Below are 25,035 nucleotides of genomic sequence, written 5' to 3' on the forward strand. Positions count from 1 at the left end.
TCACAATCGTTTTGTTAGAACCTTTTTTTTTTTTCTTTCTCAAATACAGGTTTATTTTAAACATTGCGTGATTAGAACGAGGTTAAGATCGAAAGGTGATGGTTATGTGAGTTTTGAAGTCTTACTAGTATATGATCATAATTTAAAGTAAAGTAAAATGCCACACCTAATCAAACTTTGGCCACAGCAATAGGCAAATTATTGGAATCTAAAAGTTGAATTTGGCAAACCAAATTACTTGAAGAAGCAAGATACGTGACCCTTGTCACTAAGCTCTCATTTCATTTATTTTATTTCCCAATTTCCATGCTTTGATTTGATTTTTGAATTTTGATGCTGTCGGGTATATCGGACGCGGTTCTACACTTGGCTCTTAGTGTATACTTAACACTTAACACTATTAATTAATGTGTGAATTAATTTTCTTTTCTTTAAGCTCGAGCATTCTTATTATTTTGAATTGGTCATGTGATTACACGTGTTAGTCCTTCAGGAGCGTTTGTTTTGAGATACTGAGAATCTAGAGACTGAAAGACTGAGACTCAGTATCATGTTTGTTGGTTCAGAGACTGGTACTAAAATTTTTGTCTCTGTTTCTAAAATTTCAGTATTTCAGTACCTCTAAAAAGTAGGGACACATGAGACTAAAATTTTTAGAGATAGAAACTGAAACTTTAATAATATTTTATACCTAAAATATCCTCATTTCAATTAGTTAATTCCAATTTTACCTTTTGTACAAATTAAATTAGAATTTCATTATTGTTTTAACTTCTATCTCCCACTTTACACCAAACAAAATACTAGAATTTATTTCAATTTCTGTCTCTTAATCTCAGTCTTTCCATCTCTGTCTCTCCACCAAACGTTACAAGCAAAGCCAGATGCGGTAAGCCCCACCCACCATCACTAGTCACTACTTTGATTATCAATGTAAATGCTTTCATTTTATATAGAAATTGTGAAATTAAGGACTATTTAGCTATATGAACTATACAATATTTTAATGTACTATATATCATACATCATATATGCAGAGCTAATTCTCATATGATGCATGAAAGGCACACACGTTGGGTTCCTGTAGAAAAAAGCAAAAAGAAAGGTTGCAAATGATTATTCTATATTATCTTGGTAATCTCTTTGTATGAACCATCTCATGCCACATTGATACATCTTGCTGAATTCAATATTTTAACATTTTTCTTCCCCCTTTTTGGGACATGAGATGCTTGGATCCAAAGAAAAGATTAAACAAATCAATACAACCGCTTAATCACCTAAAGAAACTACGTTTTGGCAGAGTATTAATTAACTTGCTACTTTATTTCGCTAATGGAATTCATCTAATGTAGAAAAGGTAAAAAGGAAAAAACAAAAATATATATCACTGGAATTGAAGGCGTCACACCCCCTTTATTTTACTAGGCAAATTTTTTTTGTGGTTACAATTTTGGTGTTGAAATTGTTGAACTTGTCTTTTATAGTAAATTTTAAATATTAAAAAATATTTATTTTTATGTTTTTTAATTTAAATATTAAATTTTATTTTTTAATAAATTAGATAATTATATATAGACATTATAGAATGTATTATTTTATTATTATCATTATTATTAAAGGTGAATGTTATAGTACTTAAAAGATAGTGTTTATTTACTATAAAAGATTAAAAAATAATATTTAATTTAAAAATATAACAATAAATAATTTTTAAAAAATCAAAATTTATTACAAAAAATAAATTAGGCAAAATTTAGATATCAATTCATAGACATCGTAGAATTCGCCATTATTAGATGGGATTTGAAAGTGACACAGTTGAGAGTTGGTGTTGAAGCAAGAAAAGCATTGGTGTGGAGTGATGACAGCAACTCCTTGTGACATGATATGGCTTAATAAATAATGCAAATTAATTATTAATTATTAATATAATAATATATAGATGCAAAGGTGCTTTAATGAATGCATTGAAGGAATAAAATAAAGTTATATATGCAACCCTAGATATTTATGTTGACAACCTTGAACATCTTAGCTTGCTTGCCATTTCTGAACATCTTCAAATCTCCGTGACTCTATACTCAACTCATCATGTCTCGTTTCTTACGGTAAAACGAAACAGTTAGGCAGTGTGTTTTTTTGTTGTTTTCTTTTTATGAAAATAAGATAAATGGTTCTAAGGAACAGTCTACTATAATAATGCTTTGTTTCTGTCATCTAATTATGATTAACTATATTTAGTTATATATCATTCTGTTTAATTTCTATCTTTTTTTTATATAGAATAGATTCGTATGTAGTTATTTTTATATAAAGTTGCTAATGGAAAATTATTATATAATTTGAGATATTTGACTAAATTATTATTTAATAGTTCTCAACTAACAATTTTTATGAAGATAATTGCATGTAATTTTTTATTTTTTTATATATTACTTTTCTATAAAAATGACTAAATATACGGATGTAAGTGTAAACATAATATATAAATAACCAAAGGATATGTAAAAGTATATGCAATTTCAAAAGATTTTAGTATACTATAAGGTCAATACCTTACATAATTATGGATGTAAAACTTCATGTATATTAAATATTGGCCGGTTTTGTTCTTGTTACCTAAACATTTTGGATTTGTCGCTTGCCCTAAACAAATAATTAAGGAAAAGGCAGCAAAGCCTTAACAACTTTTGACAACAAAGATGCTATTGTAATTAAGAGATATTGGTCAAACAAAAATCAAAGCAATAATCATATACAATAAGGGCGAAAAGAAAGAAAAAGAAACAAAATAAAGGGCACTAGGAAAACCACCATAGAAATTAAAGAAGCAGCTCTATGAGCCCGGCTCCTCCTAATAGGAGTGTTGATGGATAGTATCCGATTCATATATCTGCAGTGTTTATCCGAATCCGATTTAAAAATTGCGGATATGAATTCGATCCGCAATGTTTTTAGATCGGATCGGATCCGCACATAATCGGATCGGATTGCGGATTTTGTGTTGATATCCTGATATCCGCGTATCTGCAAAAATAAAGAAATAAATAAGTAAATATTTTTTTTATATTTTATTTCAACTAATAATTATCATATATGTTGTATTATTTTAATTTATTATTTAAAAAAAGTATGTTTAATATTATTTTAAGAGTAAAAATATTTAAAAAATAAAAAAATAAATTTTATTGATTTTATTTTAATAAAAATAAGCTTTTAAAAATATTTTTGTATTTTACAGATATATCTGATATCCAATATTCGATTTGATCTGCAAATGTGTGAATCAGATCGGATCGAATCTAACCTTAAAAACTGCGGATATTTGATCTGATCCGATAACATTAATGCAGATCGAATCAAAATTTTGGCCATATTCGATTCGATCCGATCCGCGTTCACCCTACCTCCTAATAACATGATCCGAAAAAATGAGATAGACTGACAGAGGCACTAAACTAACCCACATCAAGTTTGAGTGACTAAAGTTACACAAAAAGAAAAATATTAAATAATATTTATTTTGGTTTTGCTGAGAGTCAATTTTTTTTTATTTGGATTTTCTAAAGTTTAAATTTCATTTTAGAGATTAAAATATGATCTCTCATCATTTATTTTATAAGTGGAACTAAAAATAAATATAAGAGAAAAACCATTAAAAAATAGAAGATTACACTTTATCCTTTAAACTACAAATTTAAATTTTAGAGGATCCAAATTTACTTTTTTTAATCAACAATAAACCAATAACAAAATAGTGATAAGCGAGTATAAAAATTTTTTAAAAGAATATTGACTAGTTATTAATAAAAAAATTGAATTCCTAATTATTTTATTATTTCTTTTATATAAATTTATGTCTACTCACAGTCTCACTCTCACACTTAATTCAATAGTGACTAGCTACAAAGAAAGTCGGACACTATAATTTTAAGGATCCTTAAGATTTTTAATATCATATAGTTAGACATATATAATTATTCAGGTAATCTTTATCGGCTTAAATTTTTTTAAAAAATGATTTTATAGCATAATATTAAAATTTATATAATAAAAAAATTTAGAATTAATTCTCATTAAACCACAAAAGAAAAAATTTAAGTGTAGAATAAATAAAAAGAGAAAAAAAATTAAGTAGAAGATCAAATAAATTTTTAAACGTATTAAATATGTAATTATTTATGTATTTTTTTACCAACTTAAATTAAAAAAAAAACATATATATTGATTATGATTATATTTTATATGGTAAATAATGTTAAAAGCATTGTTTATTATTTCTAACATTGAATCCAGACCTATAAAATTAACTTTCGTCATCAAAATTATGCAAAACACGGAATATACGCGTGTTCAAGTTTTTATCCATCCATCTGTATAATATTTTTGTTAATAAGTAATTAATTAAATAAATAACAGTGCTTGGGTTTCTAAACGTTGATTGGTTATGGATTTCGGTTGCAATGTCACTGCTTTCTTCAGGAGTGGGTTTGGGGCTCCATATATATACATGCCACTCTCATTCATCAAACGACACGTACTCACAACACTTTCCATTCGAAAAGAATAATTAATGTGTTTAGAATCATACATTAAATTTTTATTTGTATTGTTATATATGTAAGCAGCATAGTGGCACTTGTTTAATTTCATCAAAAAGATATACTTTGGTTCTACATATATATAAAATTAATGTCTTTAACAAATTTGCACTTGGCACATAATTATTGATAAAGAGCATTTAGAATTTTGTTAAGCACATGGTCATAGTTTTGCCGTTGACAAGAAAACAAAAGAAAGGGAGCAGAGAGACATTAAGATAAATATTTTAATGTAAATATCTTGTTTGGTTTTTGAAGAAGCAAATAAAGGCATTTCCCAAAGGAGGAGTGAGAAAAATATCTGGTTTGACATGTTGGATTTGCATTGCACTTTACCTTCCCCATTAGTCATAATAATATCTTTGCCACCAAAAAGAAAAAGTGAAAGAGAAAAAAAAAAAACAAATTAATTTAAATAAAGGAACATAACAACAACATCTAATAAGTAGAAATTTAGGTATAATAACTAGAAATTTTAAATAAAAATTTAGTTAAATTATTTAAATTATTTAATAATTTTTAATTATCAATTTTACATCAAATTAATTGTATTTGAGTTTTCATCTATTAATAATTAAGAAGAACAAAGAAAATATTTATTTTGAGATATTGAGACAGAGATTAGGAGACTAAGACTTAGTATTATGTTTGTTGGTTTAGAGATTGGTACTAAATTTTTTGTTTCTGTCTCCAAAATTTCAGTATTTCAATATCTCCGAAAGATAGGGATACAGGGACTAAAATTTTTAAAGATAAAGATTGAATTTTAATAACATTTTATACCTAAAATACCCTCATTTCAATTAATTAATTCTAATTTTATCCTTTGATAAATTAGAATTTCATTCTTATTTCAATTTCTGTCTCTCACTTTTTAAACAAAATACTAAAATTTATTTCAATTTATATCTCTTAATCTTTGTCTCTTGTCTCTCAGTGTCCGTCTTTCTTTCTGATTTCCTCCTTCTCCATAAATCACATACCATAACATCTCTCTCTTTCTCTTTCAATGAATATATAGCTTCACTTCACTGCATTCTTCAAAGTCAAATCTTCACTCATCAGATCATCAAAGTTTTGATTTATTGTTCCAAAAAATGAATAATCCTGATGATCATGGTGTTGGTAGAGTAATGAAGGAGGAGTATCTAGGAGAAGGGTCTTGTTCCTTTTCATATCCAATGGTGGTGGATGTTCCTCCTCCTCCTCCTCCTCCGCCACCGCCGCCGCATCCAATGGAGGGGCTTAATGAGAGTGGTCCTCCGCCGTTCCTGACAAAGACATATGACATCGTTGAAGACCCTTCAACAAATCACATAGTTTCTTGGAGCAAAGGAAACAACAGCTTCGTTGTGTGGGATCCTCAAGCTTTCTCCATTACCCTTCTCCCAAGATTCTTCAAGCACAACAATTTCTCCAGCTTTGTCCGCCAACTCAACACCTATGTCAGTCTTTTCTTATATAAACTGATGTCTTCATTCTTCTTCTTCTTCTTTCTTGAGAAAGCTCTTGTTTATGATAAGCTTATAACGTTATGTTAGTTCATGAAGCTGCTGGAATATGTTACTGTTGCTCTATTTTACTTTATTTTATACATTTTATTTTTGTTATCATATAATTGGTACTTGTTAGGTTGAATAGTTACAAATTAAAAATACCAAAACTTTGTTAGGCAAATTAAATATCTTCAACACCATCCATATGCATAAGGTAGGAAATTACAAAAGTATATATATATCATCATCTGCAATGTTACTACATGAATATGATGATTATTGGTATTATTTTGGTGTATAGGGTGTAAATATGGCTTTCTAGCTGAAACCAATGAAGAAGAAATTGATATTATATTGTAGGGTTTTAAAAAGGTAGATCCAGATAGGTGGGAATTTGCTAATGAGATGTTTCTTAGAGGGCAAAGAGTACTTTTGAAGAACATCAAAAGGAGGAAGACAAATCAAACTCATCATCATCATCAGCAAGGTTTAGACCCTTGTGTTGAAGTTGGAAGGTTTGGTGGATTAGATGGAGAACTCAACCGGTTGCGGCGTGACCGGCAGGTACTAATGGCGGAGCTGGTGAAGCTCAGACAACAGCAGCAGGCTACAAAGTCTCAAATTCAAGCCATGGAAGTTAAGCTTCGAAAGACGGAGCAGAAACAGCAGCAGATGATGACCTTCATGGCAAGGGCAATGCAGAATCCAAACTTTGTGCAGCAATTGGTTCAACAAAAGGATTGGAGAAAGGAATTGGAGGAAGCTTTCTCTAATAAGAGGATGAGACCTATTCATCAAGGACCTAGTAACAATCATGATGGATTATTAGGTTATGTTGATGAAGATTGCTCAACTTTTATTAAACTAGAATCACACATTGATGATGATGATGATGATGATAATGATGACAAGTTTGATTTTGAGGTATCAGAGATGGACCTTCTTGGTTTGAATGTTAAGGGACAAAGTAGCAGTGAATATCATCATAATAATAATCATGTTCAAGTTGGAGTAAGTAGAAATAATAATAATAATAATAATAATAATAATAATAATAATATTGATGAAGTGTTTTGGGAAGATTTGTTGAATGAAGGTTTTGAAGATGAAGATGTTCTTGCAGCTGCTGAAGATGTAGATGTCTTGGCTGAACAACTTGGTTATTTAGCTTCTAGTCCTCATAAATAATAGGATCCTTCATTGTTATATATTGAACTATATATATATATATATAGAGCAATATTTTGTGAACAAGAGATGTTATTTGTGCTACATTTTTTGGGAATGTTTTAAAGAAATAATTTAATTTGAGGGGTCTCTCTATTGATATATTTAAAAAGCTTAATTATGCAGCACCTCAAATTAATATTTCTCTCAAAAGTTAGTTCAGATAATATCACTAATCTCTTTTTTGTATGTTGTATGTTGCGTATTTAAAGCACAAGGTATGAAAAAAATGGACACCTTTTGACACCATATAAACATATATCTACTAGCTAGAATAATGCAAGTTTGGTGGTTGTTCCTTTACATTTAATTTTATTTTGATTACTTTGATTAACTTTTATATGTCTGGTCCCAATTTGCAATATTTCATACAATCCTATTACGTTACCAACAATATTTCTGTTAATTTCTGCCAAATCTTATTTATAATTGTGTTTAATGGAAGTGTCTTTGTGGATGTGTCTAATAAAAATATTTTTTTTTATGGTTGTGTTTAATAGAAGTATTTTTACAAATATATTTTCTGGATGTGTCTCTTTATATATGTGTTTAAAATATAATAATTAATTATTATTGACAATAAATTAGCAAATAATATATTAGTAACCTATACTTTTTCTATCTCATATCATCACCTCTCTTGAATTTTCCACTGTGTGATGCAATAATAAAGGTCTGAATGAATCCTTAATTCCTATATCTTATATACCATTTAATAGACAAGTTAATTATTTATGCTATATTTTTCCCACTAAATATATTCTAGCTAAAATTTAATTTAATAATTAAGAGGATGGTAATCCAAACCTTGTGCACCATGGGCGGGAGGAGTGATGAAACATTTATGTTTGCAATACAGTAAAAATTCGGGTACAGTCGACTTCACGTGAAGTTGATAATTGAGAGTCATTAAATGATTTGATTGATTTGACTAAATTTTCATCTAATAATTTTCACTTATCAACTTTACGTGAAGACGACTGCACCTGAATTTCCACCTTGTATTATATATATTTGAGTTAATCCTCTCCGGTTTTAACTAATATATTTTTTCATATTGCATTTGTATTGCAGATGTAATTATAGGAAATCTAAAACCTAATAATTTACACTCCAAATACTCATATGTGTATAAGAGATACTAATAGAAATCAACAATAACTAACAAAAAGTAGTGCGTTAATTTTTCTTGTAGTTTGTGTTAAATAATGACTTTGGTGCTTAATTTTCTATCTTTTCCTTTTAAATTGTAGCTCTAATCCCTTTTGTCTTTATCTTTGATTAGTATTGATCTAGGAGTTTCCAGAGAAATTAGAAAGAAGAGACATGTTCTAGTGTGATCTATATATATTCAAAGTTTTATCAATCACTACAATAAAGTTAAATAGTTATTCCACTTTAAGAAATAAAGAAATATTTTTATATTGCTAAATATACTTAAAAGGTGAAGTTTTTGGATAGCTTATGCAAGGTTTTAAGCATCTATCCATGCATGCTGTATTTAAAGTAAACAAATCTAGTTATTAGTAGCATAAAGTGAAACTTCTTTCAAGCATCAAATTGCACCTGGTGGTCTTAATATATATATAGTTTAATTTTTTGTTAGGATAATTAAGACATTAAATTTGGGTGAAGAAATAAGCTGCCATATAAGATGGGAGCAGAAGCAGAATTGAAAGGAGGCATACTCATATATGCATGTGAAATTCTTTGAACATGGCTAAGATAAAGTTTGGCAAATGTTAAGTTTATTTCCTTGAATGGAAAGGGAGAGAAAAGGCTGGGACATTAGCTTCCTTGAATAGGAGAAATTTTGAAATGATGGTGGCAATGACTGACACATAAATTTAGTTGGATATCATCACAATATATCACACATAGTTTGCTGCAAAGTGATAAGGTTGCACATGCTATGCATGAGCACTTTGCCTGCCCCTGCCACCACATTTATATATAAATTCACCATCCTGCAAAGGCAATTTTTTTTTTGTTATGGAAGTAGGAGTAGTGATATACTTTAACATTGTAATTTTTGGTGTTTTTTAAAACTGTGAAAAGTATACAAATCGGAGGGTCCGATTTTATTGCAGAGAGAGAGGGTACAAATCGGACCCAGGGTTTTCTGAAATCGGACACAGGATTTTCTGCCAGTACACAAATCGAACCCAAGATTTTCTACCAGTACACAAATCGGACCAGGTTTTCAGTATCTATAATCGGACGGTTCGATTTCTCTTGGACAACCATCATACGCCAGTAAATCACCATACACCCTCCATAACTCAGGTATACACCATTTCTTTCATCATATTAAAAATAAAAAGTTCTCCTGCAAAATCCATATTTTTATTTAATTTCTATATTTCATAGGCATACTTTTTGAATAGTAGTTTAAGTAAATAATATGATTAAATAATTGTAATGTAATGACAAGTTTATTCTAAAGTAATTATATACATAAGAATGTTTTCATGTTTTAGATATACATGTTTATATATACTTGTCCAAGTTGTGTATGCAGTATGCATGAGAGTTATTTGGAAAAGAATTCTTAGAGTAAGACAAAATAATTAATACAAACGTTGGGGTCCCCTAGCCCTAAGGTCATTGATTGTGAATTGTGTTGGTGCACTTATTGTTTGGGCCGGCATGTCCCATTTTTTTATATCCATTTCATCATCATGATTTAATTTCAAAGAGCCTATTGAAATGGAAGGCCTTCTAACTTTGTTTGAAATCAATAATGGGTTTAGGGGTGAGCATGGGTAGCGGGTACCCGATTACCCGTCCGAACCCAAATTAAACTAATTAAATTGGTTCTGGAACCAACAAGTAATCGGGTCTAATTCGAACCAAATCGATGGCTATTTCTAGTAATTGGTTTAGGTATCGGTTCTGGTGGTGCGGACTCTGAACCAATCCGTGAACCCAATCATATATTAATTAAATAAAAAATATATATTTTTGTTACACTTTTGTATTTATCTTCTAATATGTTCGGTATTTAATATGTTTGGATTTTAATGTGTTTAGTGTTTAATATGTTTGGATTTTAATGTGTTTAGTTTTTAATGTATTTGGTGTTTAACATGTTTGGATTATTTCTATTGATGTTACATGTTTATTGTATTTGCTGAATTTTTAAGATAAAAATTTGAAATTTTTTATGAATTTCAAAGTCATCGGGTACCCAATTACCCGAACCGAACTAATCCGTTCTTAATCGGTTTGGTTTGGTTTGGTTCGAGTACATACACAAAAAAATACAAATCCAAACCAAATCAAATCAATTACATTTTAATTGGTTCGATTCTAATTTTACCTTAAACCCGAACCAAATCGACTCATGCTCACCCCTAAATGGGTTTGAAATTCGATTGGATTGAAGAGCACAAAAACATGTGAGGGTGAGATCGAGAGTTGTGAAAAACATGTGCAGCTCTCTGGAGTATTACAGTTGAAGGTAATGTGTGCATATAAATAAATGTGCATCAGTTTTTGTGACGGTTACCTATGCAACTTGGTACTGTCATATCTAATCTAATTTTATATAGCTCGCTACAACATGATGATGTTTGTGTAATTAAGTATGATTGTAGAAGCAACATACAAGTAATAATTTGGAACACAAGTTTCAGTGATTGAGTATTAAATGTCAATTGATTGATGAAGGAAAATAGATCTAGCTAGGCTAAATCGGGGAAAACAAACAGATCAGGCCCAGTTTAACACCTTGTGTCACAAGCAATTATAATAAATATCATAATTGTATTAAAATGAACCAAAAATCAATTAGTTGTGTACTTGTGTAGGTACGAAAATTTCTCTTTCATTATATCATATATACACACAAGAAAAATTGAAATAAAAAAAGGTACCAACTACTTGTATGTTTGACGACTCAAAAGGGAGAAAAAGGAAACCAATTATATTTGTGTTTGGCGGATACTATACCGATAAAAATGTTAGGTGATGAGTCAAGTATTAGGCTAAATGCACGTTGCAACCTTCAAATATCCACACACACACACAACACACACACATATATATATATATATATATATTAATAATTGGAGGTGTGTAGTTCAACTATTACTTTGTTATTCAGATTCCATTCCTATGGGAATCAAATATACATAAGAAGAAGGTGGGAATTGAAATGATGGTATTTTGATTCTCTAGAATCGAACTTGCTTAGGAATAGCTTTTCAAACTTTGAACCAAACATGAGAATATGATATTCCCATCTTAAAATTTTTAGGAATTATTTATAATTTTTCCAACCACACACACGCATTATGTTATATTGTTACATGTACACTAAAATCAGCTACCATTATAAAATATATATTAGAATATAAATGCACATTGAAAATAAATTAAACTATATATATATATAATATTAATAACTAATTTTAATATACAAATAATATTTTTGATATATTAGTCGAGGAAAATCTCTTATTTTTATAAAATGATGCAACTTAGAATTTCGTTTTCGATACAAACACTCCATTTTGTATTTTTGTTAGTAAAAGAATTCATTATTTCATATAAGTAATTTATTTATTTATATATTTATTTACCAAAAATAAAGAGATTCGAATCCGCGATCTTTTAAATGAGTATAAAAAAATTATGTCATTTGAGCTATAGTTCATTAGCATATAAGTAATTTATTTACTAAAATAGTAATAACATAGTTTTATTTTGACTTTGGTAGGATAATTGGTATTTAACCCACTTAAAGATAATCTTGTAATTATTAAAGTAATACTTTAGGGTGAGTTTTAATGAATTCAATTTAGAAATAGGGAAATTTGATTAAGGACAAAACCCAAATTTTGTTTTGTTCAACAACGCGTGAAACATATCCGAATTCCAAATACGTCCTTATTAACTCAAACTCATTTCTCTGCCAAACACCTTCGTATCGAAGCTCCTTCGTCTTCGTCTTCGTCTTCCTGCACACACTCTGTTCCCTTTCTACGAACTCACCTGATTTTCAAAACCCATCTCCGTTTTCGCCTTCGGATCAAACCCTTTTGATCTTTCGGCGAGTTTCCGCACAATGCCGTTGCTTTGAACGGGATTTCAACGAGTGTCGGTGCCGAAAGAATCAAACGCATCGCGACGAAACAAACCTCTTATTATTTCTATTTTCTGTAATGGGGTCGGCGCCGTCAACGCCTCGCAGGGGCGAAGCGTTCTCGCCGGAGACGGCGGAGTATCTGATCGGAACCTTCATCGGTGACAAGTCCTTCCCACTTTCATCAGAGTTCTGGCAGAAGCTTCTAGAGCTTCCCATCCATGTTCAATGGCCCAGTGACCGCGTTCAAGAAGCTTGTGAGCTATTGGGTTAGTCTTATTTCCGATTGCTACTACTTCCCTGATCACAGTTTATCTTAGGCTTAGAGTGATAATGGCTTGCATGGTGAGCTTCAATTGTTCTATTAGTGAATAATAGAGTTTGTTAGGAACTTAATTTTGTTGAGATTTATGGTCTAGAATGTTGAATGATGACACTATGACGGAGTTCAGATATTTAGTTATGCTATGTCACAAAAATTGGGTTTCTAATAGAACTAGGTCATAGTACGCTAATTATGCTGTTAAGTTGATTGAGTTTGTTTCTAATGGGAAAATCTTATTTTGCTAATTGTCTTTGCAGCAAAAAACAATGGTCAAACTAGGCATCTTGCAAAGATTTTGTTCCATATGGCGTGCACCTTGCAGGAGTCCATGTCTATATCCGGGGTGCCGCCCTTTGTTTATGAAAAGGCTGTTAATGCAGCGTACATCGGTTCGGTGTTTCTGAAGCACTTGATTGAGAGTTTCCGAGGCGAATATGTCGAGCTACATCTATCTCTCGATGATAATGAGACTACACCAATGGATGTTTTGGGAGGTACGAGTGGCAATTGTCATTTCATATTTAGATTTATGATCTGTTGAGATATTAATTTCATTTAACTTTGTTCATATATGCTATGGATTTGGGTGTTGTTTTAGTATAAGATTCAAGTAGAGGCTGGCGCGGCTTTTTTCATCAGTTTCATATGCGTGTACTTTTTTTCTTTTAAAGGAAAATTATTTATCCCTTTCAAGTTTCTTTTTTTCTTTTTTTTTTTCTTGGCTGTATATGTGCATATTACATTATTACCAGTATTATTCAGATTTCATAATTTTTGCTTTGGATATTTTATACAGATCAAACAATTGAAAATTTTGTTATGCGGAATGTCCTGAACTTTATTGCTTCAGTAGATGTGAGGTATGTATATAAGGGTAACTGGAGCTGCTAGTTGTTTCTGCATAGTATTTTAAACATTTGGTCCTTACAAGGTTTTTCTCCTTTAAATTATAGTGCCAACACATATGTCCTGCATCTAGAGCTGCTTAATTTTATGATTATTGCAATGTCAACTCAGCTTCTCTGTGGGCCGTCTCCTGGACCACATGATGTGAACCCATTTCTTGATGCTGCAATGGCTCAGGTTCGAAGTCCAGACATGAACTGAACCTTCATTGCTGTGTTACTCTGTATTTGCAGATAGTGAATTTGAGGTTATGGTATTGTTAATTTTGCAGGACAGCTCTCTGGTTTGTTCAGTTGTTCGCAGACTACTCTTAAATTTCATTACTCGCAGTGGCGCTCCATTTAATAGGGCATCTTATTCCGTCTTTTATGAAGGAAGCCAGAGCAGTGTGTTGCAGAGAGTTGGTTCTGCAGCTGGTATGGTCACTTGATATACTTTTCTGTTTATGCATTCCTTGTAGTCAATTATGCTTTTTCTGATATCATAATTTTCTTGTTGCTGTAAGATTCTAGTCTTGAGGTTGGCAACTTACTGATGGGCTACTTTTGGTGTGTACTTGATTTGCAGCAAATATTGTTTTACTGCCATTCAGTTATTTGGTTAGTTCAAGGGGTGATGGATCAAGAAATCCTCTAGCAGATAGCAGTCTTCACGTGCTTCTTGTTCTCATTCATCATCATAAATGTGTTGTGAGTGAGGATTACTCTGCCACTGAGAATAACAAAGAAAATCAATATTTTTCTGACAACCCTTATTGCAAGGCCTTAGAGCATGCAGTTGATTGTGAATGTAATATATCTTTCATATCTCTACTTCATTCAGTTGATTGAGTAAGTGAGCAATTTTCATTAGTTGTTTGAATGCAGTGGATCGAGTAGATGTTGAGGGCAATGCACACTGTGGTCAACTTGTAAAATTGCCATTTGCTTCATTGTTTGATACACTTGGCATGTGAGTAGCTTGCTCCCTTATACTACATCTATATCATGCATACTTGTGGATTCATTTGATTCATTCTCCAGGAAATACAATTGGCATGTCAGTAGTTGTATGTAATCATGATCACTAAAAAATTTATATTTTCCTAGTGTGAGATGATTGGACCATGAAATAGTTGTATACAAGTTTTATTATAAATAAAGAAAAGAGAGCTTGTTTCTCATAACTTTCTGTTCACCCAATTAATATTAATTGGAAAGAGGGAAATGGAAAAAAAAAGAAAAGAAAAGAAAAGCAAAAGATGTTTGTGTCCTTGGTGCATCAGTTTCTTGGTTAGAGTCCCTAGTGTCTCCTGGTTATTGACTTCCAGTTTTGCATTAAGTGTCGTTAATTATATACTGGTGCTTCTAAACACATCAGTTTCTAAAACCTTATCACTTTTATTCCTCCACAGATGCTTGGCTGATGAGGCTGCTGTTCTTCTACTTTACTCACTGCTGCAAGGAAATTCTGCCTTTCTGGAGTATGTCTTGGTGCGGACTGACATGGATACCTTGGTATGTGGTAGCAAACTTAAAGTTTCTCCTATGGAGGAAGTGGGAATGAATTAATTAGTTATATATCTAGAAGTCAAAAGAAGACTTTGAAATAGAATCCTGTGGAGGCTTATTACTTTATGATTCATGTATTTACTTGATTATCGATATGATATATGTGACTGCCACTTTCTCAAGTCATTCTAAATCATATGAGTCCTGCTGCTGCTTCTACAATGACTGAGAATTGAGCCTTATTGTGATCTTTATCTATCTAATGAAATTAACAGTTAATGCCTATTCTGGAAGCTCTATACAATGCTCCAAGGAGAACAGCTAATCAAATTTACATGTTGCTGATTATACTCCTCATACTCAGTCAAGACTCTTCTTTTAATGCAAGCATTCATAAACTGGTAGGTGTTGTCTTTTGGCACTGAACTATGTAAAACTGCAAGTATGTCCTAAATGCTGATGTGCTATTTTCCTGGATAGATTTTGACTGGTGTTCCATGGTACAAGGAACGTCTTCTGCATCAGACTTCTCTTGGTTCCCTCTTGGTCATAATTCTTATCAGAACTGTACAGTATAATTTGTCTAAACTTCGGGTATGATCCTTAAACTTAGCTGGTCTGTTAGCTCAGTCTCTGTCTCACCTATATGAAACTTCTCTGCTGACTGATAATTTATTTTGGAAATTGCATATATATTTTATAAAATAAAATCCTATATACAGGTAAATTAATATGATTATCTGTTCTCCTGACTTTGTTATTGATGATACTGACGTGACATCTTTCCCTTTTATTGGATTACTTTGTCCCTAGTTCTTATGGCTCATATTTGTACTGATGTCTTTATTTAGTGTGAACTAAGGATATTCTATACTGAAAGTAGCTTTTGTAAAGGGACACCTTATTTCTTAATTTAGTAATATAGTTTGCGCTTGTACAAACCTGAGAGTAAGATATAAGAAGGCACTCAAATCTGTTTATCATATTTAATTATGTATATTGGAGACAGTGACTTCGTAAGTAATTACTCATAGATACCAGTAGAAGGGATGTGTATTTCAATCTTAGAACCACTATTTACATAATTGGTTAATTTTTATATAACTACTCAAAGTGCTCTTTATTTTATTCACATATCCTTTCCTTTGGTCATTTAATTTGTTTTCAATATGATAGGATGTTTATCTGCATACAACATGTTTGGCAACTCTGGCAAACATGGCTCCTCATGTCCACCGATTGAGTGCATATGCGTCTCAGAGACTAGTTAGCCTTTTTGATATGCTCTCACGCAAGTATGTCTACCTTTTCTCTTGGCCTCTGTAATAATATACTATCTCTATTTCATATTTATATCTTAACTGACTGCAGTTTCTGGGATAACAATTTGACCATATTGTTGCTTCACATTAGGTATAATAAACTAGCAGATCGCAGAGATAATAAGCTCCATAATGAAAAAGGCAACTTGATTGAGGGAAACAGCCTAATAGAGGATATGGTATGTATTGTCTAAGCACTTCTATTATTCGTTTGATTATAAACTTTAGGCTATTTCTTTTTCTAATTTATATTTTTTGTACAGTCAACTGAATTGCACATTTATACTGACTTCTTGAGGCTGGTACTGGAAATAATAAATGCAATCCTGACTTATGCACTGCCTCGGAATCCCGAGGTATGATATGATCTTCAACTTTTATTGATTGCAGATTTATAACATATAGTTCTATCTGGTTCACTGTATTAAAAATTTTACATTATAACCTTTTACACCTATCCTGGTGCTTTCTTGTGTGATTCGAGCAGGTAGTATATGCAATAATGCATAGGCAGGAAGTCTTTCAGCCATTTAAGAATCATCCACGATTTAGTGAACTGCTTGAGAACATTTATACTGTACGTGCAGTGCATTTTATTTAAGTCACAGCTTATCCTTGAAATCTTGATTCATTTCAGAGAGCAAATTCTGTTGTATCTTCAGTTAGATTTGTGAAATATTGTCTTTGTGATGCATCATCTCATGAGTCCTTAGTGTCAGAATATATAATTTATTTATTAATATTGCAGGTCTTGGATTTTTTCAATAGTCGTATGGATGCTCAAAGAGTGAGTGGCGATTGGTCCGTAAAAGAAGTGCTTCAGGTGATAATTGTCAATTGTCGTTCTTGGCGGGGTGATGGAATGAAGGTAAGATAGTGTAAGATTAAGTTATTCTGGTTTATTTCCAATAGGGAGTATAATTAGGTTCTATCTTGTTTGGCAGATGTTCACTCAACTGCGCTTCACATATGAACAAGAGAGTCATCCGGAGGAGTTCTTTATTCCATATGTCTGGCAGCTAGTACTATCGCGTTGGTATGGTTCCTGGCCTCCTTGTAACACATCGTATAGTCAATTTTAATCTGTGATGATATTTTGTTCTGTCTGTGTCTCTAATGTAAAATTGCTCCTCTTTCAGGGGACTCACGTTCAACCCAGCAGCCATAAATTTGTTTCCAATTGATCTACCTACAGATGTATGTCTCTCTCTCCACCACCACCACCCCCCGCAAAAAAAAAAAAAAAAATACATGCAACTTCTGATCAATTAGTACAATTCTCCCCCCCCCCCCCCCCTGCTTTCTAAATTTCCTTTTTTTTATTCCCTTGATTTTGCTACTGTATTTTTTATGGTGGATAATTAGCCATTATGATTAGTTGATCCATAATTTAAGCCATGCTGGTTTCGATGAAGACTTGCCAGTTTGTTACAAGTGGACCACCCCATGATCTTCAACTTGTAAAACAAGTAATTAAAGGATAGAAAATGTGTTTCAATCTTCCAACTTATGCCTAACCCACTTAATGTTAGGTCAATTTCGTCCATTGAGTAATGTGATTTTAGTTTCTTTGGCATTGGATACAAGGCACTGATTTCTTAACTTGGTTTTGTTGTTGACTTTGTAATAATGAATTGCAGTGTGTTGAAAATGGGGTGGTGGGAAGCACACTCCGGAATGGTGATTTTGACAAGCCGGAGTATCAGCTTGATCCATAGTTAGGAGCATATGCACTTGGCTGCCTAGCACGTTACTTGGTCGGTGAATATTTGTACATATACATGATATGAAATGAAATGTAGCTATTAGGACCCAAAAATTACTTCTAAGATGTGTATTGTTCTCAATCTCAATTCTTTTCCTGTTCATAAATTTTGGGTGTAGAGGTCCTTTACCGTAGATTGAAAATGAGACATCGAAATAAGTGGTGATTCTAATATTCATGTTTAGGTTTGGTAGATGTTCGTTCCTTATAATCTATCTATTTTCTTGCTGAGCTGAGCTCGTTGTTAACACAAGGCACAACTTTGTAAATTCTACTCGTATGTTGTCAAGGAAAATTTTTATCATTTGTCAAGAATATTGAGAATCTAAATTTACTGATGATAGATTTAATTCTAAGCAGTTATGCCTTATTACTTTATCATTAAATAATGTTTTGAGTTTTAATTTAGACACACCAAATTATATGAAATGCACGATAATGTATTTTCAATTTAACTAACTAAAATATGGTGAATTTTTTATACGTGGTCAGGAGGGTATTTTCGTCATCTTAGAATTAAGGGACAGAATGGTAATCTCGTCACGTTCCTGACCACATATCAATTTTGTTATAGAAGTGACCAAACTTTATTTTTATGTACTTCAAATGGCAAGGTTAAAAAGATTAAAATCCATTCATGAGAAGGGTAATATTTTCTTGCCTTTTTATGGATAATAATAATAATAATGATGATGATGATGATGATAATAATTTCTTGTTTTCACAAAATGCCAACTTCAGCAAGCATATTAGTTGAGAAAGACGGAGAAATGAACGGATGAGAATGCATATTGGAAGAATTCAAATGGATGAATGAGACAGCTTGCACAATTTTCTAATGAATTTAAACTGTCACATATTTGTACAATTTTTCCTTTATCTTGGGTCTATTTGGATCACTATTATTGTCTGCTTCCAAGTTCTTAAACCAAGATATTTGTAATTGTGTCCTTTATTCCAAAGTGCAACAAGGATAATCGATTACTCATTGTATTGAAATTTTCCTTTAAGGGAAATTAGGCATCATTCATAAGCATTTTGAAGGAATCAGCATATGATATTATGATCATGAATTTATCTCAGAAAAATCCTTTATAAAATTCTATACATACATAAGATAAGATAAAAGGTAATATAAGAATACTGGAGGCTTAAAAATGATTACACAAGGGTACCACCCTTAACATACTCAGTGAAAGCAAGAGCAATCAAGCCCAACATGGCAAATCTACCATTCCAAAGCTCAGCATCTGAGGACATGAATCCACCAGATTTTGACTCAACACTAACACCTTGAAACAGTGGGATCAATGAAGCAAGGGACAGCACCACACTAGTCCCCAAGAACCATGGGATCCCACCATTGGATATCTGTGACAACAAATCTTGACCGTTGGATAGTTCCACTGCTAATGCTGCTACAAATCCAATCATTGCAAGCCTTCCATTGATCCTCTCAGGTGCTGGCCCACTGAATGCCAACACATCACTGAACTTTGTGCTCATCTGCCATTTGCACATAAACACATCATTCATGTCAATAACCAATTTTATGATACACTTTATATTTGTTAAATTGTTAAGGGTATGGTACTCACCTTTGGTGAACGAGGCTGAGGCTTTGGTGGTGTAACTGGGCTTATAGGTTCAGTTGATTGTTCTTTCTGCTCTTCCTGCAATTCCCAAAAAGAAAACCAATGATTCATATGCCATTATATCATATTAAATGATCATATTAAAGCTAGCTAGCATGAAACCACAACACATAAATGCAACCACTACTTACCTCAGCCATGGATCGAACACTAAGGCTAGCATTCCTTCTCATGTTAGGCATGTACAGAGCAGGAACACCAAATTGGTTCACTCTTGACCTGCTAGGAGTGCGAGTCATAGGGCTGGCAAGGATAGATTGCATAGCATAAGATGAAACAGCCATTGCTAGATTGGTATGTTACTAATAACCTTGTGAGTGAAACCGCAGATAGCTTCTTAGTGAGTATCAAATTGCACTCTTGAGATGATGGAAGAGTGTTGAATGAAGGTTGGTTATATAGAGTTAAGGGGGTAAGTGTAGTGGTGGATATTTAGGTTCCACGTCATGGCATAGAAGGAGTCATAAAGTTCATTGGTTCACGTGGGTTCCATTGTCCACACATGCTAAAAGCAATAGACGTGGCTTCCATCAGAACCAGAGAGTGAGACTCACTGATTCTGATTCTGAGGTTGCAATGATTTTGGAGACTTGGAGCATTGCACTACCTCAATTAGTTGTTACTGTTTCTTGGTAAATACCAGAAGGTTCCATAGGCTTCTAGGTACTACCAAGTACATTTGCTGTGGTTTGGTTGTTGGCACGTTGCTTATTATAATTAATCAGCCACTACAAGAAATTAAAACTCTTGTCCTTTTTTATTTTTTTTTTGGTTTCCAAACTCATCTTTGAAACAACAATTTGTTGCCATTTATTGTTTCAATTTCACCAGAGGTGCTTCTTGTCTAAGTACAAACCACATGTTTTATTTGTTATAAATCTATACAAAATCATAATCCTTTTTGGCACATTTTTATCAACTTATAATTAGAGATTTATCTTTTACCCTCCATTAGACTAACACATGGCAATTGGAAACTAATAAAATTTGAAACAACTGCAATAGTAATAAAAAACTTATTTTGAATATATTGACAGTATGGGTAAAATCTTTATATTCTTATTGGGCTTTCTTGCTGTCATTAATTATTATAAACCATTCTTGGGGGTATCCCACAGGCTAGTTTGTTGAGATAAACATAGTGGTCGAATTGAATACAAATACAGCACAAATCAATGCATAACACAACACTTGCAACATTTTTATCAGCAGAATTACTTTGGTGGTAAGGGTGTAGTTGCAAATTTCCAAGAGTATTTTTCTAAAGTACTATACTCTTGTTCCCCGGCAATTTCATTGGCAGGAACAGTATCAGAAATTTCCCTCAAATCTTGTTCTGTAAGCTTTACAGCCAAAGATCCAATGTTGTTCTCAAAGTTCCTCAGTTTAGTAGTTCCTATGACATCACATCAAATATATGACAAAGCAATTATCCCTTTTGTGTAAATAAAAATTAAGTTGACAGAATTTGTTAACAACTGAAGTGTCTACCTGGGATTGGGATTATGTCATTTCCCTGATGAATAAGCCATGATAGAGCTAGTTGAGATGGAGTGCATGAATGTTTAGAAGCCAACTCATCAACTCTTTTATAAAAAGGCTTGTTCTTTTCCAAATTCTCTTCACTGAACCTTGGATGCATAGCCTGTTACAGAATCCATCATACCAGAGAAGATTATGGTATTATGCACTTGTTTATCACTAGTTAGTAGTTACATACCAGCAAGCTCTGATTAGGAAGAGACTCAACCACTGCTTTACCAGCGAAAAAGCCACGACCAAGAGGGCTATACGCCACTATTCCGATTCCTAGTTCTCTGCAAGTGCACAATGCTTCTTAGTTAGAGTATAGCAGTATATACTATAAATACAACATTCGAAAGAGAAAGAAAACATAGCATCATATCAACTTGGAGTAGTATACTATAATCATGATTAGTGAGAATATTAATCAACAGAAGAATGATGATGTTATTCTTGCTAACTACCTGCATAGTGGAATTATAGTTTCTTCAATGTCACGGCTCCATAAAGAATACTCCATTTGCAAAGCAGTAATAGGATGAACCGCATGTGCTCTTCTTATTGTGTCAACATTAGCCTCTGATAGCCCAATATATTTTATCTTCCCTTCATTTACCAGCCTTTTCAGCTCCCCAATCTTTTTCACAATCACAAAGCTCATATTTTAAAGCATATAACTAACCATAGATAGTCATAAAGTTCTTCCTTGAAAGGCATGTAACTTGCATAACAAACAAGAGATAATAGAAGCGAAACCATTAAGTACTTACAGTGTCTTCTATTGGCACTGAAGTGTCAACTCTGTGTTGATAGTACAAATCGATATACTGGACATCAAGTCGCTTAAGGCTAGCTTCGCAGCATTTTCGCACATATTCAGGGCTACCCTTTACTTCAAAATTCATCCCACCATTGTTAATGACACCAAATTTTGTAGCCAACTGAACTTTTTCGCGAGGCAACTCTTTTAAGGCCTAAGGGCAGAAGTAAAGGAATCTTCAATAATCAACATATATGAATCAAATTTTAATCTTCCAACTTTTGTTTTCCTACACCAAATTCTATTTGCAAGTTCTAAAGAGTGATCTATTTTGTGAATCAGATGTTAACCAAACTACTAGACTTTGTTTGGAACCAGAACAAACAAGCTAAGATTAATTACTTGTGTAGTGTGGTTACCTTGCCAACCATGATTTCATTATCATGATTATCCCCATAAAGATCTGACGTGTCAAAGAAGGTGACACCTTTATTGAATACTTGCTTAATAATTGAACATCCTTCTTCATGGGAAAGGGGGGCATTGTAAATTCCAGATAGCCCTCCACATCCAAACCCCAACCTAGAAACCTGCAATCCATAACCGAATATTACAATGAGTTCTTATTCTCTCACAAATACTAAACCAAAGATTTGCATTGGGAAAGAGGAACACAAATGTTTTTGGTAAAAGCTACTAGATAATCAACTTCTGGCAAAACCATGATACGCTTACTACTTAGTGCAAAGTCCTATTATGAATGATATCTGAGATCAAAAGGATCAACTGAAAAGACACAATCTTCCTTCAATCAAGTTGATTAAACTCTTCTATAACAACGTTGGATGATGAACATGAACTAGTTTGGCTCTTATAGGCATTTGTAGATGGGATCATAGCAAAAAATTACCTCTAAGCCTTGGCTACCGAGTTTAACTCTGGGAACATGAATCTTGGTCTTCTCCATTTTTAACTGCTATTGAGCTTTGGTGCTGCTTAAGATGCAAGTTGAAGACATTAAAGAGATGTTCCTATTTAAGTATCTAATTAAAAAACAATGTGTTATTCATAGGTTGATTTCATCAATTGTTTAATTGTCCAGTTTGATTGTCAATCACAATCACCAACCACAAAAATTGTATTGCTTCGAGCATTATAGGTGGAAATTGCTTTTTTTTTTTAATGTTGAGAGACATAAATTTTAAGTTTTAGTGTTTGTTTGGAGTTTATTATTTTGATAAAAAAGATATTTTTTTTTATTTTTTAGTGTGTTTGGCAAATTTTTAATAATAAAAGTAAAATCACTAGAAAAATATAAAAAACATCTTTTTTGAGAAGTTGTAATTTACATCTTTTTTTAAAAGATTTTTTTTCCTTAAAAAAAAAAAAAGATGTTTTTCATATAATAAATAAACAAAAAAGTACTTTTATATTGTTATACCCAAACATAATTGATAGATCTTTCTTTTGTATAAGATATCCAAATATAAAATTATTTTTACTTTTCTATAAGATCTTTTACAAAAAGATAACTCGAAAAAAAATATTTTCCCAAAAGTTCACTCAAACAAGCCCTTAATTTCTAATCCGTTATGAAAATTAAGATTTTAAATAGTTAGTAATTTTACATTGGCGTACACGAAATTCAGAAAATTATTTTAAGATTATTATTATCACTACAAATGAATTTGTTTTCATATTAGACAACAACATAAACTGATGGTTTTGATTGGTGTACAGGCAGGATGTCTCAATCCTTTTGGTATCATGCTTGGCGACCATGTAGAACGCTAGCTCTTTTGGTTTTTTTTGTGCATATTTCTGATTCTCACTTGAAGTTAGAAGATGTCTGGCACCATGAGCATTGATGGTGGGATATTCTTGAAGTTAAACTTGATTTGATGCTCTTTGATCCTATCAAGCAGGCAGGAGATAAAACAGGTTGGTTTTGGACAATCTCAAATACTCTCACCTACTCGACTAAAAGCGGGTATGAATGGCTACTGAAGAAGAAATTTGGCTGGAATGATAATGAAAATTGGCTTTGGCTTTGGCGCTTGAGAATACCGGAGAAGATAAAGTGTCTGCTCTGGCTTTGCCTCAACAACGGAGTTCCCACAGCTAGTTATCGGTTTCAAAGAAGTATTTCTACTTCTGATTTTTGTCAGAGATGTTATCTTGCTCTAGAGGATATTAACCACTGCTTTAGGACTTGCCAAAAAGCTCGTCAGATTTGGATTAGCTTAAATTTGGGAATGACCGCTGAGGACTCTAGTTTGGAATTTGGGTCTTGGATTCGTTCTAACCTCAACAAAAATGAGTTTCTCTTTGCAGCGGCCTTTTGGTGAATTTGGAGGGATAGAAACAATGACATCTTCCACCAAGATGATCCATGGAGTAAAGAGAAAATTGTTCACTTAGTTAAACATGCTGCTCGAGATTTCTCTAATGTTGTTATCAACCAAAAACATATTATTCCTTCTTCTTTGAAATATAACTGGGAACCACCTCCAATGAATGTCTGTAAAGTGAACTGCGATGCAAGCGTTTTTGAAAATGAGCAATTAGCTGGCTTTGGATGTATTATTAGAGACAGCATGGGAATTTGGATAAAAGGTTGTTCTGCTAGTATACCTCTTTCTAGTGTTCTCTGTTGTGAGCTTCATGCTATTTGGAGAGGGCTTGTTATGGTTTGGGATTGCGAGTGCAAAGAGGTTATATGTGAAACTGATAATCTTGATGCGTTTCTTCTTGTTTCGCGAGGCACAACCAGCATGATTAGGAATGACTCTGGTCTGCTTGACAAAATCAAAGAGATGCTCCAGCGCAATTGGACAGCTACTTTAGTGCTCATCCAGCGAACAGCAAACAA

General features: G+C 32.5%; 4 protein-coding genes across 4 annotated transcripts; 2 read left to right on the plus strand and 2 right to left on the minus strand.

Annotated features, from left to right (window-relative positions):
• The first annotated feature begins 5,562 nt into the window (after positions 1 to 5,562).
• LOC112776231 (heat stress transcription factor A-6b-like) lies at positions 5,563 to 7,610 on the plus strand. The gene is made up of 2 exons (XM_025820307.3): positions 5,563 to 6,049; positions 6,461 to 7,610. Exons 1-2 carry the CDS (start codon positions 5,702 to 5,704, stop codon positions 7,286 to 7,288), a joined length of 1,176 nt encoding a protein of 391 aa, XP_025676092.1. The 5' UTR covers positions 5,563 to 5,701; the 3' UTR covers positions 7,289 to 7,610.
• Positions 7,611 to 12,123: 4,513 nt separating this feature from the next.
• Positions 12,124 to 18,539, plus strand: LOC112775193 (uncharacterized). The gene is made up of 18 exons (XM_025818684.3): positions 12,124 to 12,685; positions 12,999 to 13,235; positions 13,538 to 13,601; positions 13,695 to 13,824; positions 13,919 to 14,063; positions 14,215 to 14,436; positions 14,514 to 14,598; positions 15,041 to 15,143; positions 15,413 to 15,538; positions 15,618 to 15,731; positions 16,314 to 16,432; positions 16,551 to 16,638; positions 16,723 to 16,815; positions 16,947 to 17,036; positions 17,208 to 17,327; positions 17,404 to 17,495; positions 17,599 to 17,656; positions 18,100 to 18,539. Exons 1-18 carry the CDS (start codon positions 12,496 to 12,498, stop codon positions 18,175 to 18,177), a joined length of 2,154 nt encoding a protein of 717 aa, XP_025674469.1. The 5' UTR covers positions 12,124 to 12,495; the 3' UTR covers positions 18,178 to 18,539.
• Positions 18,540 to 19,297: 758 nt separating this feature from the next.
• Positions 19,298 to 20,361, minus strand: LOC112775194 (early light-induced protein, chloroplastic). Its single transcript, XM_025818685.2, has 3 exons — positions 20,011 to 20,361; positions 19,823 to 19,897; positions 19,298 to 19,730 (listed from the first exon to the last, which is right to left on the minus strand). Exons 1-3 carry the CDS (start codon positions 20,161 to 20,163, stop codon positions 19,386 to 19,388), a joined length of 573 nt encoding a protein of 190 aa, XP_025674470.1. The 5' UTR covers positions 20,164 to 20,361; the 3' UTR covers positions 19,298 to 19,385.
• Positions 20,362 to 20,918: 557 nt separating this feature from the next.
• Positions 20,919 to 23,288, minus strand: LOC112777460 (perakine reductase). Its single transcript, XM_025821833.3, has 7 exons — positions 23,074 to 23,288; positions 22,583 to 22,753; positions 22,174 to 22,377; positions 21,868 to 22,040; positions 21,600 to 21,696; positions 21,371 to 21,524; positions 20,919 to 21,275 (listed from the first exon to the last, which is right to left on the minus strand). Exons 1-7 carry the CDS (start codon positions 23,128 to 23,130, stop codon positions 21,094 to 21,096), a joined length of 1,038 nt encoding a protein of 345 aa, XP_025677618.1. The 5' UTR covers positions 23,131 to 23,288; the 3' UTR covers positions 20,919 to 21,093.
• Between the last annotated feature and the right edge of the window lie 1,747 nt (positions 23,289 to 25,035).

Source organism: Arachis hypogaea, chromosome 19 (genome assembly GCF_003086295.3).
Source record: "Arachis hypogaea cultivar Tifrunner chromosome 19, arahy.Tifrunner.gnm2.J5K5, whole genome shotgun sequence".
Classification (NCBI taxonomy): domain Eukaryota; kingdom Viridiplantae; phylum Streptophyta; class Magnoliopsida; order Fabales; family Fabaceae; genus Arachis; species Arachis hypogaea.